Source organism: Vidua chalybeata, chromosome 5 (assembly GCF_026979565.1).
Source record: "Vidua chalybeata isolate OUT-0048 chromosome 5, bVidCha1 merged haplotype, whole genome shotgun sequence".
NCBI classification, from domain to species: domain Eukaryota; kingdom Metazoa; phylum Chordata; class Aves; order Passeriformes; family Viduidae; genus Vidua; species Vidua chalybeata.
In genome coordinates this window covers 52,961,380-52,975,491 of record NC_071534.1, presented here as the reverse complement: position 1 = coordinate 52,975,491, position 14,112 = coordinate 52,961,380, and the positions used below count along the sequence as shown (strand labels likewise).

General features: G+C 40.5%; 3 protein-coding genes across 4 annotated transcripts in view; all 3 read right to left on the bottom strand.

The window, feature by feature from the left end:
* TUBGCP6 (tubulin gamma complex associated protein 6) overlaps window positions 1-2,075 on the bottom strand; it is a 40,408-nt gene extending 38,333 nt beyond the window's left edge. Inside the window, 4 exon segments of the mRNA XM_053942989.1 lie at window positions 50-146; window positions 460-594; window positions 1,437-1,503; window positions 1,875-2,075. Of these exon segments, the coding sequence (XP_053798964.1) occupies window positions 50-146; window positions 460-594; window positions 1,437-1,501 (297 nt within the window). The 5' untranslated portion in view covers window positions 1,502-1,503; window positions 1,875-2,075.
* A 1,354-nt stretch (window positions 2,076-3,429) lies between these two features.
* Window positions 3,430-6,998, bottom strand: LOC128787728 (secreted frizzled-related protein 2-like). The gene is made up of 4 exons (XM_053942099.1): window positions 6,712-6,998; window positions 6,026-6,195; window positions 5,047-5,139; window positions 3,430-3,980 (listed from the first exon to the last, which is right to left on the bottom strand). The coding sequence occupies exons 1-4, from the start codon at window positions 6,996-6,998 to the stop codon at window positions 3,670-3,672; spliced, it is 861 nt and encodes a 286-aa protein (XP_053798074.1). The 3' UTR covers window positions 3,430-3,669.
* Window positions 6,999-8,464: 1,466 nt separating this feature from the next.
* Window positions 8,465-14,112, bottom strand: part of MAPK12 (mitogen-activated protein kinase 12) — a 45,461-nt gene continuing 39,813 nt past the window's right edge. For both annotated transcript variants that reach the window (XM_053942086.1, XM_053942088.1), the window contains exon 11: window positions 8,465-8,955. In XM_053942086.1, coding sequence (XP_053798061.1) covers window positions 8,876-8,955 — 80 coding nt within the window. In that variant the 3' untranslated portion in view covers window positions 8,465-8,875. The remainder of the gene's footprint in view (window positions 8,956-14,112) is intronic.

The following is a 14,112-nucleotide window of genomic DNA, read 5'->3' as shown; positions in this document are numbered from 1 at the left end:
ACACAAATAGCTGTAACTCCCAACAGAGGAAGCAGTTTAACTTACACACCGGATGAAAGAAAAAAGCATCATAATTTTCAGAGACCCTTTTCAGCTCTTCCTCATTCATTGTCTGAGTGCTTTTTGCCACTTCCAAGTGCTCTAAACTGCAGGAGAAAGAGATTAACACAACACTTAAGTAAGCAACTATAAATATTTTTTAGAAGTTTACTTGTATTCCTATGTATAAATCAGCATTCATTGCTTAAGACCCCACAGAGTAAGAATGTAGATTTAGTGGAATAGCAGATTCATAATTCAGCACCTATGTCATACTCAACACTGTGACACACTTTCCATTGAAATTAATGGAAGCCATTGAATTTTTGAACACTCTTTTCAAATAGATCAAAATATAATCTGAAGGTATGAGATCTGCTGTTTCATTGAATTAATCTGAATGAAAGTTACATTTCAGACCTGTGAACCAACAGGATCTCCTCCTCGCTTCCTTCTCTGGCAGGCAGAGGGACACACCTTTCCAGAAGACGGTAACTTCTAAGCTGCTCATAGGAGGATGAAAGTCTTTCTGGCACTTCAATATCACAAATGGGACTAAAAATAAACAATAATTATATTACTGTAATACTATACCAACACAGGTAACTAATGCACTTCATAAAGCCTAGCTTTTAACTCCCCATTTTAAGCAAATTCATTACCCTAAAAGAGAGATACATGAGAGCAAAAATGGGGACAAAAATCTTTACGTACTTTCTGTTTCGGAACTGAGTCAGAAATTGATTCTAAAATATGTAAGCAAAAACGAATCTTTAAAAAAACCCCAAGCAACCAATACAATAGCATTATTTTTTGTTTCTTTTCTCACTGGTAAAAAGTTGCAATGCTTAGCTACAGACACAGGAATGCTGCAATTAAAAGCTGTAGATTACAATGAAGGTGAACAGAGAAGAAGCAGGTGTGGGAGAGAAGACAACAGTGGATTGCTACTCTGAGCACTGCAAAAGAACTCCTCTAATTTAAGTAATACACAAATTTCTAACTGAATGTAATTGACATGTTTCAACTGAATAGGTGTATCTACACACTTTTCCAAGGTCAATGATACTTTAATTTTATAAACAATTTCATTAGCTTAAAACACATTATTTAGAGGGCTACTCAGATGCCTCATCCTAACAACTCTTGCTAAGGCCTCCCAGACTGGATGCCTGCAGCTTCTCAAATCCAGTTTCAGATAATCATTACAGTACCTAGATACAAATTGTGAATAAAATATTTTTTTCCTCTTAGAGGAAAGACTTGCTTTTTACTTGAAAATGACAGGAAGCACCGCCAGATACTTCCTATTACAATTACAAAAAATGCTTTTATTTGGTACTGCTCTCACAACTCCTAGTAAGAATCCAATAATAAAAACAATAGCAGTGACTTACTCACTCCAAAGTAGTTTGTGAGTGGTCATCTCCTCATCATAAATCAGCGCTGTTCCTGAAGCCATTGCTACAACCAAGCAGAGCAAAAACACCAAGAAACGTATTTCACAACAGAAGTAAACTTAAACCAGTTACTATTACACTAGATTGTCAGAATATAAGTACAGAGCATACTTGCTAGCATGACAATTTTGTACTTTAGACTTTGCACTTACAGTACTTACAGAAATCAAAGGAAAACATTAAGGACTCAGATTCTGACAGAACTGCACCCGCCGAAATTGGGTGCGGACAGGCAGGGTTCACAATGACCGAGCGTTCGAGAGCTGGGCGCTGGCATTTCTGGTGCGGGGGTACCCCCAGCTCCCCGAGCCCCCCGTACAAGCAGCGAGGCTCCGAGCACAGGCCGCCTCCTCCCTCCAGCGCACACAGACGTACCTGTGCGGCGAGGCCGAACGGCCGCGGGGGAGAACCTGAGCTACCAAGCCGCCAAGTAGGAACAACGGGATTTCATACACAAACAGTTCCGGGGATCTGTCTGGTTTAGAACTGCATCGGTCTTTCACAAACCCCAGAGACACACCGAAGAGAGATGAAGAAGCCGATGGGCAGACAGCGGATGCGAGCGCCCTGCCGGCCGCGGGGCCGCGTACCCTGGGCCCTGGGCCCCGGGCGCGCTCCGCTCCGCCGCGCCCGCCCGACGCCTTCCGAGCGCGGGGAGCGCGGGGAGGCGGCGCGTCCCGGGCCCCGGGCCCGCTGTGGGCGTGCCGAGCGCAGCCCCGCCCCGGGCGCGCCGGGAGCGCGGTTTGAGTCGCGGTTCGAATGAGTCGCGTTCGAATGAGTCGCGTTCGAATGAGTCGCGTTCGAATGAGTCGCCGTTCGAATGAGTCGCGGTTCGGATGAGTCGCGGTTCGAATGAGTCGCGGTTCGAATGAGTCGCGGTTTGACTCGCGCTGCGGAGCTCCGCGGCCGTAGGGCTGTGCCCGGGGAGTGCAACCGCTGGAAAGGCTTTAGCGTGGAACTGACCCAAGAGCAAAACAACCCCCAGCCGCGGGCTGTGCGGCACCCTCTGTCATAATGAAAAATAAAATAAGAACCTGGACTAAAGGGGTGTTTCCACAGAGCGACGTGGCCCGGGCGCTGATGCCTCTCCTGCCCGTCCGCGGCGGCCGGGGCAGCCGGCACGTGTGTGTACACAGCTTCTCCGATTGTTGACTGCTTTTTTCCTCGGTTTCTACCAGTTTCCCAGTTCATGGTAGAAAGTGGTGGAACAGGTGTCATCACATTCAATAACCTGATACAAACCTGCACTTTTGGGGAATGTATCCGAAACCAAGATCATTACAGGTGCGAATTTTAGAAATCTAATGCTCATAAACTTTCCACGTATTTGTTTCAAGAAAATATAATAATAGACACTGTATTATTGAAATAGTTTCTAATTTATGTATTGGAAGCTGTTACTGTGTTTATTATACACATTTACGAAACTAAAATTAAGTCAAGCTCTGCCCATCTTCGTGTAGTCTTTAATGTCAGTGTATTGCACTGACCATGAGGATGCTAATCATGTGCCTAATGTATTTCCTTTTTTTTTTTTTTTTTTTATATATTTTGACTCCATTATTCCCTGCAGACCATCTGGAGAACGGGTGAATTTTATAAATTAACTTTTGTACTGTGTTTGAAAATGAAAAGGGACTTTTCAGTAGCAGGGATCTGATTTATGACACCCAGTAACCAAATATTCTTGCGATGGGGCCAAACATACCGTGATAAATATTCCTCTCTTTATTCCACTCTGATTCCGGCAAAAGCGACCAGCAGAGGGCTGCCTCCTTTCAAAATAGTCCAACGGGAGACAATGAGGTGGATTCATGAAACATTAGGCAAGGGAAAGGTTAGGTAACTGGAGAAAATGGTAGAGCAAGTGGTATAGACAAATACACTGAAAGCAGTCAGGTGGATTGGAAACTGGTTTATGCTGGTTTTTGCACATATTACATTTTATAAAATCATAAAGAAACATTTATCCTTAGCTGTCCAAGTTCAAACAGAACGAGCTGTAACACTACCAAAAGGAAGCCTGTTAACAATGTGGATTGAGTTCAACTTACAATACAATTTAAAAGGAAATGAAAGCTTTATAGTCAACTTATAATACATTCCTATTTACAAGATAGGTTTGGCACAAGAAATAAAAGCATCTTTTTACAAATAATATGATAAATATTTACAAGCATTTATGGTATCTCCACTTCTGAGTGGCCAAAGTCAGCTGGGAGTCCTTCCTCTGCCAGTGATAAATCTGTTTTACTAAAATGATGCCCTCTTCAATATTCCCCACAAGGAGATACACCATGGGACGGTGGGTTGGAGTCAACCTCTCTATACACTTTTCATTAATTAGCAGCCACTGTTGTATCATACTCTGAGTTTCATAGGGCAAGAGTGAGCCCTGGGTAATGAATTCCACCTGGCATTCAATGCTATACTCTTGGTCCTCAAATGCTGTTCTCTTCTTGGACAGCTTTACTTTCACTGCTAAGGAAAAAGGGAAAGGAAATGCAAGTCAGACCATTTCTCAAATACAATAAAAAACAGTACCAGTGAAAACAGGAAAATTCCTTAAAATTATTATCATAATTTATGTTGACAGAGTATGGTGAGGCCTTTTCCAGCCAAAGTTTAAAACATTTTTGAAAATTTTTATGTAGTAAAGGGGTTTTTTTTTGCCATTGAATTAGGTGACTAGGAAAAAATATTTTCACAAGTGTGAGTAATTTATTTTTACCATCACCATGTTATGTCAAACTTCAAGTAATTACATACTGTAAGCTTTTGGTCTTGTTCTTGTATCACAAAACTGTCCAGCAACTGCCCAAGCAATCTTCCTGAAACTCACCTTGTCCATGTGTGGAATCCCTAGGCAAAAATGGCTTGCTGATACCACCCTTTTAGATATTCCCTTCTCATTATAGGCATCTACCCATGCCACCTGACTCCATCCACACATTTTAGCATGACATTTGTCTGTATTTCTTGATCTAATGCTAGCCAAAGTCGCTGGAAGTCTTTGCACTGCCATTAAAGGTCTTTCCAGGAAGTTTCTAGGGCAAACTCCACTCATCAGTCCAACAAGACAACAGGAGGTAAGAATTCCTTCTACTGATATGATTTTCTGAATCTCTTTCTCAGTAAGTTAGGTATCACAAAAAGACTCGTTCTCAAAAGTGGCAAAGATACACCATATACTGGTAAAACACCAAAGCTTTACTTTCGGTTTAAATGCTAATAAAAGGCAAACTTGCTTATTTGGCTGCTTTTGACAGAAATATTTTCCATAAAGCATGTTGTAGCCAACTAGACCAGAACAGCTCTTTGGTTGGAAACTAGATCATTGATAAATCTTTCATGCACAATAAATCCTCCTTATATTTAGATTAGAAATAACTTATTCTGAAAACCAACCTAAAGCTAAGTTAGCAGCTAAACTCTTAATCCTGTGAAATCCCTGGAGAAACTGTCACTAATTGTAATCCTACTTTTAAAGCATTTAGAAGAAGAGCTGTTAGTCTCTTTAACACCAGGTACATTAGCAAGGACTTACCAAAGTTACTGTCACAGAAAACTTCAAGAACTCTTTTGTGTGTAAAGAATTCCTCCACTGTTGGGCAAGTCTGGCAGGTAGGTTTTGGTAGGACTGATAAGAAATTACAAAGTCTCATTGTTATCTTTTAGAATAATTTGTTTTAATTTTCTGCTGCCAAAGCTGAGAACCCACTGTTTAACCACAGGAATGACAGACAAAGTACACATCAAATACAGGGCCAGTGATAATAGGTAAAAAGTCAACACATTTCTCTGAAAACAAGGCTAGAGATGAAAAGGAGTTTCATTTTCCATGCCCATTCAGCCCTTGTTCTGACTGACAAGATCAATTATCAGCAACAAATAAGGTAACAAATACAATATAATTTTTAATGCAACTACAGTGGGTGTAAGGGGTTAGGTGGCTGATTCTGTCAGTCACTCTGGATTCAGCTGCACTAAGCCTGTGAATATACATGAATTTGGGTGTGCTAGCAGCAACTTAATCTTACTCTTTTCCATAGAGTTACTAAGTGTGAGTGCATTTGAAGATTTGAACATTAATGCCAAGATAACTCATGCTTAAGGAATATCAGATAAAATCATCCCAATTTTACTAAACTGATTCTGAGAACTAGCTTGTTGTATACATAAATGCATCTGTGATAAGGGCCATTGAAAAGTCTATACAGAGACCTCAAAGCAATTCAAACGTGGTATGCTGCTGTGTGTATGACACTGTGCAGGGTGATAACTGCCTTCCTCCACCACCACAGCACAGCCTCTGCACTGCTGACTTCCAGCACTGGAGGTCTGCTGCAGCTTGCACTGCCAGCGCTGGCGCTCTGCCACCCATCTGCACGAACACGTGGAGAGTAAAGCTAGACTCGACTGTTCTGACAAAACCACAGAATGTCTGGGAACAGAGTCCCCTGTATCTCCTTGATTCCCAGGAACACAGGGTATGGCCACCCTCCCCTCCGCCATCTTCGAGCTACCTTTGTGCAAGTATTTATAGTCCTTGGTAAGAGGAGCCAGGCACATGTCCTCATCTCCAGGGAATCGATCGCAGTCCAGGATGGCCGGCCAGGGGTGTCCATGGCACAGGAGCACGGGGGCACAGCTGTCACGGACAGCAGCACACATACTCCTACAGGGATGGATGAACCTGTTGTGGAAGGAATATCAGGCTGAGTCAGTTAGCTCAGTGAGAACAGAAACTGTTGCAACAGTGATTCCTGTGCAAAGTACATCATCTTTGCTGACATTTATCATCCTTCAATAATGATATAATTCCAGAAGCAGCAGCTATGCAAATTATGCAAGCAGTCTGTGTATGGACTGAGCTTACAATGTTGTTATGATTTTAAAAATGCATTTATGGCAACCTGAGAAAAGCTTCGGATTCTATTCACTGTAGGTGCTTCAACCCTAAATGAATAAGAATAAAGTTCAGCTGTTACAAAATAAAACATTATATCCTTTGACAACACCATTCATGTTCCCAAGGCAAACTAAAATTGAAGTGGAACAAGTTTTCAGTACTCTTTTTTCTGATGAAAAGCTAACAGAATTACTTCAGAAAAAGTGGAGATCACCTTTAGATTATGATAAACACGCATTTGATTTCATTCCTGTTCTAGTAAATAAAGGCTGGAGTTTTGTACTGTGATGTGATACTTACGTATCTAAACAGATGGGTGCAAACAGGGAGCACAGGAACGTCCTCACGTGAGGGTGACAGTCTGTGTGTACAAGGTGCTGCCAGGTGGTGGATTTTAGGATAACCTCTGCCATGCTTGTGTGTCCCATCAGGTTGGGAAGTCTCATTTCAGAGTATCCAATATTGTGGCACATGCCCATCTCCTTGGGTATCACTACGCATTTCGTGGATAATCCAATGTCCAAAGCTGTTGCCACTCTTAGGAAACCATTCACGGCAAAAAGAACTATTTTTGCAGTCAATAACATCTTCCAGTGACTCTGGGCTGCTGAACAGGGAGCTGTCAAACCACTCAAGTGCAGAGGCATGCTGAAAACCTTGTGGCTTATATATCCCAAGAGCTTAATGAACTGTTGGTTATCAACTGCTTATCAAATCACTCGAGACAAGACCAAGTCTTATTGCCTAATGAAGGGATTGTTGTGACAGCCAGGGAGGTGGAGAAAAAGTATAGATGTATGTTCCCCAAGGACACTGATTTGGGTCCCACAGTATCGGTGGCTGCAGCATGCTATGTAGCATATTAAACTTTGACACCTGGAAGGTTCACTTTGCTTTCAAAAACAAATTAAGAGATCCCCCAGAAACAGGGTTGGGCAGACATGCTGTCTCCTGGGGCTTCTGTGTCTCCTTTGTTTTCAGACACTGCTGACATGACAGAAAAAACCAGCCCAGATTGACTTATCAAGTGAAAATGTTTTGCTTGCGCTAATGGCCCATGTCTCTTCCACTGTTTTACAATGGACAAGAGGCATTTGCTTTTGTCAAGCACTGTAAAAGAGACAAACGTCTGCTATTAACCAAGTATTTTGACTGGAAATTTGGATTCCTATTCTGTGACATGCTAAAGGCCTCAACTTCTATTAATTTTAATAGACGCCTGAAAATACAGATTTGAATTTGTAGCATTGTTGTGACTATCAGTATTTATTCAGGAAAAGAGCAGTTACACATTTTTATTATTTTGAATGAAGCTGTCTACATTTAAAAATGCTCAAATAATGCAGATGATACAAGATGTGTACATTTTCTGTTCATAGCACAAAAAAATTGTGTTATCACTGTTAGGAAGGTCTTTGCTATAGAGAAGTTGGGAACCAACCAAGATGAAAGAAGATCCATCTCAGTAATGCATAGCTTACCTATTATGAATAGGAAAGTCAGATAGTCAGATTATGAGTTTTAGAAGCTGAAGATCTAAACAAAGCATTCTGTGGAGATTTTTTTATTTGATGAAAATAGTTTTTTTTTCAATTAGTTATGTGTGTTCATTTTTATTTCCACACCTGGTTACATAATGTATTAGCAGAAATGTTTAGCTATTAATAATCTGTATGTGGATCTACTGTAAAATATCTCTTGGATATTAAGCTAAAATAAGTATGTTCATAATAGTGTATCATCTAGCATTACTTATGCTTGATTGAAATACATTTTCACAGAAACTATAGCTTTTTGTGCTTATACTGAGATTTAGCTTAGACACTTAGACAATGCATCACATGTAATTTACATGTTTATACTTAAAGGTTAGGTTACTAATCCTAGCATCTTTGAAACCAAAGACAACCCCCTACTGATTCCTCCTTAGCTGCCTTCTTTACTCTAAGTTACTAGTAAAATTATAGTATCTGTTTAAATAAGTAGAAAAAAAAAAGACAGCATGCAAGGTCCCAGGAACTAAAATATGTATTTAAAACAATTGTCAGTTTTTCTTCTCATGCTTTGTTGCCAGAATGGTGTTTTTTTCCCCAGCAAATGTGGCTCCTCTGTATCCCTTACCTCACCTGAAAGCAGAGGAACTGAATACCTAACCAGGCTGACTTAGGCCTGATAATAGCTTCCCTTTGACAGGTGCTCCATGCATTTCTTCGGAAGTTAGAGGCTGCAGTAAAAGTCCCATCCTTGCTAAATCTATGCAGGTATGTCTGCAGGCCACACTTTCACACAGCTGCTCTTGCTACCATTTTGCAGCGAAACGATTTCACAAAGTTGCTTAACTCAAGAAGAGGCAGGTCCAGGCTGAGCCGACTGCACAACCCTTTGTCTTGTAATTTTATGAAATTAATCAAATTCTTCTCTGTCTCCAGTGATATTCTTCTGTAATACTTCTCTCATCTGATTGCTATCTGAAAGGAGGTGGCAATATCTCTGGTGAAAGAAGCCTTTCTCTTGCATGTGGAGCATGGTATTTCATGCAGATTTCTAAATGGTATAAAACATAGAGTAAGAAAGAGTATTTGGTCTCTCAATTATTTAGATGTTTTTCTCTCTGTTTTTCTCAGTGACTATCTCACAACCTAAAAGAAAACTTGATTCATCTTAAAACTAGACTCAGCATTGTTACTCCAGCTAAGGAGGGGTTGCTGAGTCTCTAGCTGTGCCCTTGGTGCTGCTCTGCAGGAGGAGGGTGGCTGTGCCCTTCCAGGAGCCTTAAACTAGCCCGTGCCTCGGTTGTGCTGGGCTGAGCTCTGGCTGTACCCAAAACCTTGGGTGCTGATTTGAGAGGTCCCCTGAATCACGAGTGATGGACAGAACAGAAGCAAGCATAACGAGAGCTAGATCATCTAACATAACTATCCTGACAAACTTAGTCCCCATAGGAGCTATCTTAGAAATAAATAATTGTGTATCTCTGAGTCAGTTTCCTGCTAGGCTTCCCAGGGAGGAGGTCATTTATGAGCCACTGCAGAGCTGTGCTTTAAAGTTTCTTTTAGCCTCTTAAGAGGCATCCAACTATCTTTTGATGCTTTGCTTTTGGAGAGCTGACTTTTGGTAGACTCAAGGGCTGAAGAATTGTCACCAGTTTCAAGAGAAAAATATGCCTAAATGCTTTTGCTGGATGCCCATGACTGTACTGGGTCCAAGGGTGGTTCTGAAGCGAGATCATTATCAATAATTCAGTAATTTTTGATAGCCATCTTCTGTCAGGAAAGATAATCATTTATGGGAGCTTCTGATTCTCTTCTGGAAGTGACTTGGTTCAAATGGGTGAAATTTCTTACCCTGTGCTATTTTCAGTGTCATAATTTATTAAGGAATTTACCAATTTGATATCCTTTCCACTCCCGGGTCACTTTTAAGTAAGGGACAGTGCTTTTGTTCAGGCCCAATTATTTTGATGTTCTTCATGAGCAGATGTTACCCTTGAACTTGGTTTGACAGGAAGCCTTCATAATTTTAATTTTAGCAGGAGTCTTGCAGAACAGTTATTAAAAGTGAGCATGCAGAATAGATTGCCATTGGTTGGAGAGTGCTACAGGTCACCAGATGTTGGCAGAAGCATAACCTGCAGCACCCATGTTGCTGTACCATAAATTCTCCTTTTCTTTGCAAACACTCAGCTGCTCATTTCGTGGTGGGGAAAAATCATCAAGCAAATATACATACAGATTGATTTTGTGAACACAGTAAACTGTTTTACTGTTGCCACACTATCTAAACATTCAGACTGCACAAAAATTGGTGGCTCAGTATTTCTGTTTGTAGTGATATATGTCTGTAGAGGGTACTTGAACAAAGGCTGACTAAAGTGAAAAAAAGGATTATCATGGCAATTGCAGTGCCTGCATACAGTTAGAGATCTCAAAATCTGGAGTCCAGCTACTGCTCTTTGAGACTTCTGAAGAAAGCCATGTGGTGGTTCCCTTAGCCACAGGCTGTATTTACTGTTCCTGGATATGAGCAAGGGACACCTGCTGATGGACCTTGATAAGAGGAACAGTGGCTGGAGGCTCCCTCCCTGCCCACCTCTGTGTCCTCTCCTTTGACTGTTACCAGGGAGACAGACAGAGATTAACCAGGAGCCACCCATCAGAGCCCAGTAAGAAACAGGATTGAAATTTTCTTCAAAGAAAGCAGGGGGTTGAGAGAAAATTTGCAGATGTAGGGATTTTTGGTTTTAATCTAAACATTTGTTGCAATATTTGGCTGGAGTCATTTTTAACTGGAGTCAATTGCAGAGATGCAAGGCTCCCAGACAAAGATCAAAGCAAGACGGCAGCGGAGAGGTGGTCCTTGTTCTGATGAAAGCTTTGCTGAACTAACATCTTTAGTCTGCAGTGCAGGATTTACTTCATAACATTTCCTTTGCTTTATTAAAAAAATAATTAGGCCACATGTGGTATCTGTAAAACAGCAGAGACAGAGTCATGGATGCCTTTGAATGCCTTTGAAAAGGCCTCATTAATTTATTTGTCACAATGGCTTTAGCATTGGTTCAATTTTTAAAGGACATAAATACTATATTTCCTTATAAATCTGTAATGGAAGTTGTTTCAGGCTCACTGCTTTGGCATGCTCAGCACTGCCCTTTCTACTGTCAGCTGATTAACTGAAAGTTTGTTTTAATAGTGAAAGAGAAATTAGATGCTTTGGATGACCCAAACTTAGTTTTTGACTCTGCCACATATCTTCTGGAAGCTTTAACCCTGCTGCACTGTCCTCCTGCACACACAGCCTGTCCTGGTTAACAATGATGGGGTGATGCTGGAGTTAAGCATGTTCAAATATGAAGTGTTCAGATGCTACAGGAGTGGAGAGAGGGCATGTAAATACCCACACAGATCCCAGGATATCACTCAGAGCACAAGGGTGTTGAATACTATACAAAAACTGGGTAAGTAGCATTTTCTAAGTAGGCCAAGTCAGTCAGGGCCAAAAAAAGGAAAGGGGAAGATGAGATGACTTGCTAACCAGCTAGCAGCTAGCACAGGCATACAAATCTGAGCTTTGACATCACCATGTTCATGGACCCATGCAGCTTCTGGAGGTCCTGCCCAGCAATGTTTTGTCAATGCACAGCAGGACAATCTGTGTAAAGTGATTTTAGAGGAAGAACTGAAATCCAGTACTGACCTTCTAGTGGCACACTCACAAAATTGCATTAGGCCATGTCCCAGGTTCTGCACATCAAGGCCTATGGTGAACACCGCATTGGTTAAATGCTGTGTGAAGCTCTTTGCTTTCAAGGTGGATTGAAAACAGGAAACAAATGCTGGCACGGTTGTTGTTTAAAAAGTGGATTTTTGTTTTTAAGGTGTAAAAACCATGGCAATAGTGTTAGTTTTGTTCCAGGGGTAAGCAAATTCCAAAGAAGGGCTTTCAGGTGGGAGCAAAAGACAGTCTATCTGAATTTAAGGTTTTACACTATTGATCATGTACCAGATGAGCACCTTCCACCAACAGTTGGTAGTAACAGCCATTCTTCTCTGGTCTCCCCCAGGTAAAAAAAAAAAAAAAAAAAAAAAAAAGTATTAGGGTATTTTTATTCCTTGGTTGGTATTGGTTTGCTGCTTTGACTAATATCTTTCTTTTTAGTCTTGAGTCAGCTTTACTGGATTTCGATTTCGTTTTGCTCTGATTTAATTTTGTGAAAGAAGGACTATTTGACAAATGGAATATCATGTATTTCAGGCACAATTTCTGACACAGAAAAGCTCCTCCTTTTTTTTAGACCTAAGCAGCTTTTGCAGTCTTTTGGCAACTGGGCTGATGCTGGTTTTCCCCTCTATCAAATTTCTATCATAGCTGCGTCCTCTGTCATGTATTTTCTGTCACAAACAGCTCCAAATGAAATAAAAAGTGGAGTTAAACACAGAGCTCACCGAATTGTTTCTAAACCTCCGTGAACATAAGGGAATACAAGTAGGCTCGAACTCTTTCATAGGGAAACAGGGCAACAGCTGTTTGGGCTACAAGTAAACATTACATACCAACTATTTGTAGTCCATTGAGAAAGTAAACATCGTCACCTTGTCTATTCCCCCTCCCCGATTCTTTCTTTGTCTGCGGTCTGTAGCCAACTAGTGATCATCGAGATAAGACAAAAACACATTAAGTCTTGAAAATCGTGTCTGGCTTCTAGCTGCCACTGGAGATAGCTCTATCAGTTAAACAAGTAAAACCCCGGGAGAGAGCTCTGCTGACTCCAGCACGCCTGGAGCCCATCCCTTTTAAGTCGCTTGGCAGTATTTCGCATTTAACTTTCTGTGTATCCCAGCCACCCGCAGGAAATGCTCTTGGCTTCTGACGTCTTCACAACACTTGGCAGGCCAGGCTTGATTCACTTTAACACTATGGGAAGCAGCTGACCTGAAGCCCCTGTTTAAAAGGCAAACTTCAGCCTAAATACTTTGTTGAATAAGCAAAATTTAAATAATTTCTGTAACATTTCAAAAATACACAGCTGTGCTTCAAACACCTGAATTAGATATAATGGCCAAATCTTCTCTAAGCAAGATTCCCTCTGGCATTTGCATAATTTTTTTTCTTGAATAATGTAAATTCATAAAATTTTTCATAGATTCATAAAATCATTTAGGTTGGAAAGGACCTTTAAGACCACCAAGTCCAGCCATAAACCTAACACTGCAAAGTCCCACTACACCACATCCCTAAATGTCACATCTACATGTCTTTTGAATACTCCCAGGGAACACAACTCAACCACTTCCCTGGGCAGGCTGTTGCAACACCTGGTAACTCTTTCCATGAAGACATATTTCTTCATATCCAGTGTAAATCTACTCTCTGGCACACCCTGATGGTATAATGTAATCTTATTCCAGACACTGAATATGTGTTTAAATCTAAATAATCAAAGCAAACGTTCCTGTTGCAAATATTCTTGGTGAAACCAAAGACTTATCAAGAAATAGTCGAAGTAACACCCTGGACATGAATTTGAGCTTCTGATGATTAGAACCCTGACAGCTTTTTTTTTTTTTTTTTTTTTTTTTTTTTTTTTTTTTTTTTTTTTTTTAACAAATTTCTGTCCAAACCAGGATTCATATTGTTTTTAAGACTGTAGAATGGAATTTTAAAATTTCAAAAAGAAAATATATTTTCTTGCTAAATCTTAGCTTTAGGTTTCTATGTTAGTGTAGTTTTGGAAAGAAATTTATTACTCTGGGCTTTCTAACAAAACAACATTTGCAAACTCTTTAATTCAAGTACAAAGGTGTGTACTAAACTCTAAACTCTATTCAAAACAAATAGTTGTGTCCTGAACTCTAATGTGTATATAGACAATATTCAAAAACTTCTTGGGATTCTGAGAAAATATATTTTTAACTGTGGCAACTACAAATTACAAGAGTAACTGCTTCACAAATCAGTGTGTCCATTCATAGGGTATGGTATATAATTTTTACCTGACAGCTATACAAATATTATATGGGAATAGTTCTTTTCTGTTCTGCACCATGAACTATGTGCTCAAAGACTAAGGATTACTCACTGACAGTGTGAATATTTTTTTCACTCTCCGTATTTTAGATATTACCTTACCCATACCTTTTGGACAAGGATGACCTCAAAAGGGAGCCTTTTGAAGCCTTTAAGGCACCTTCCTATCCTGAC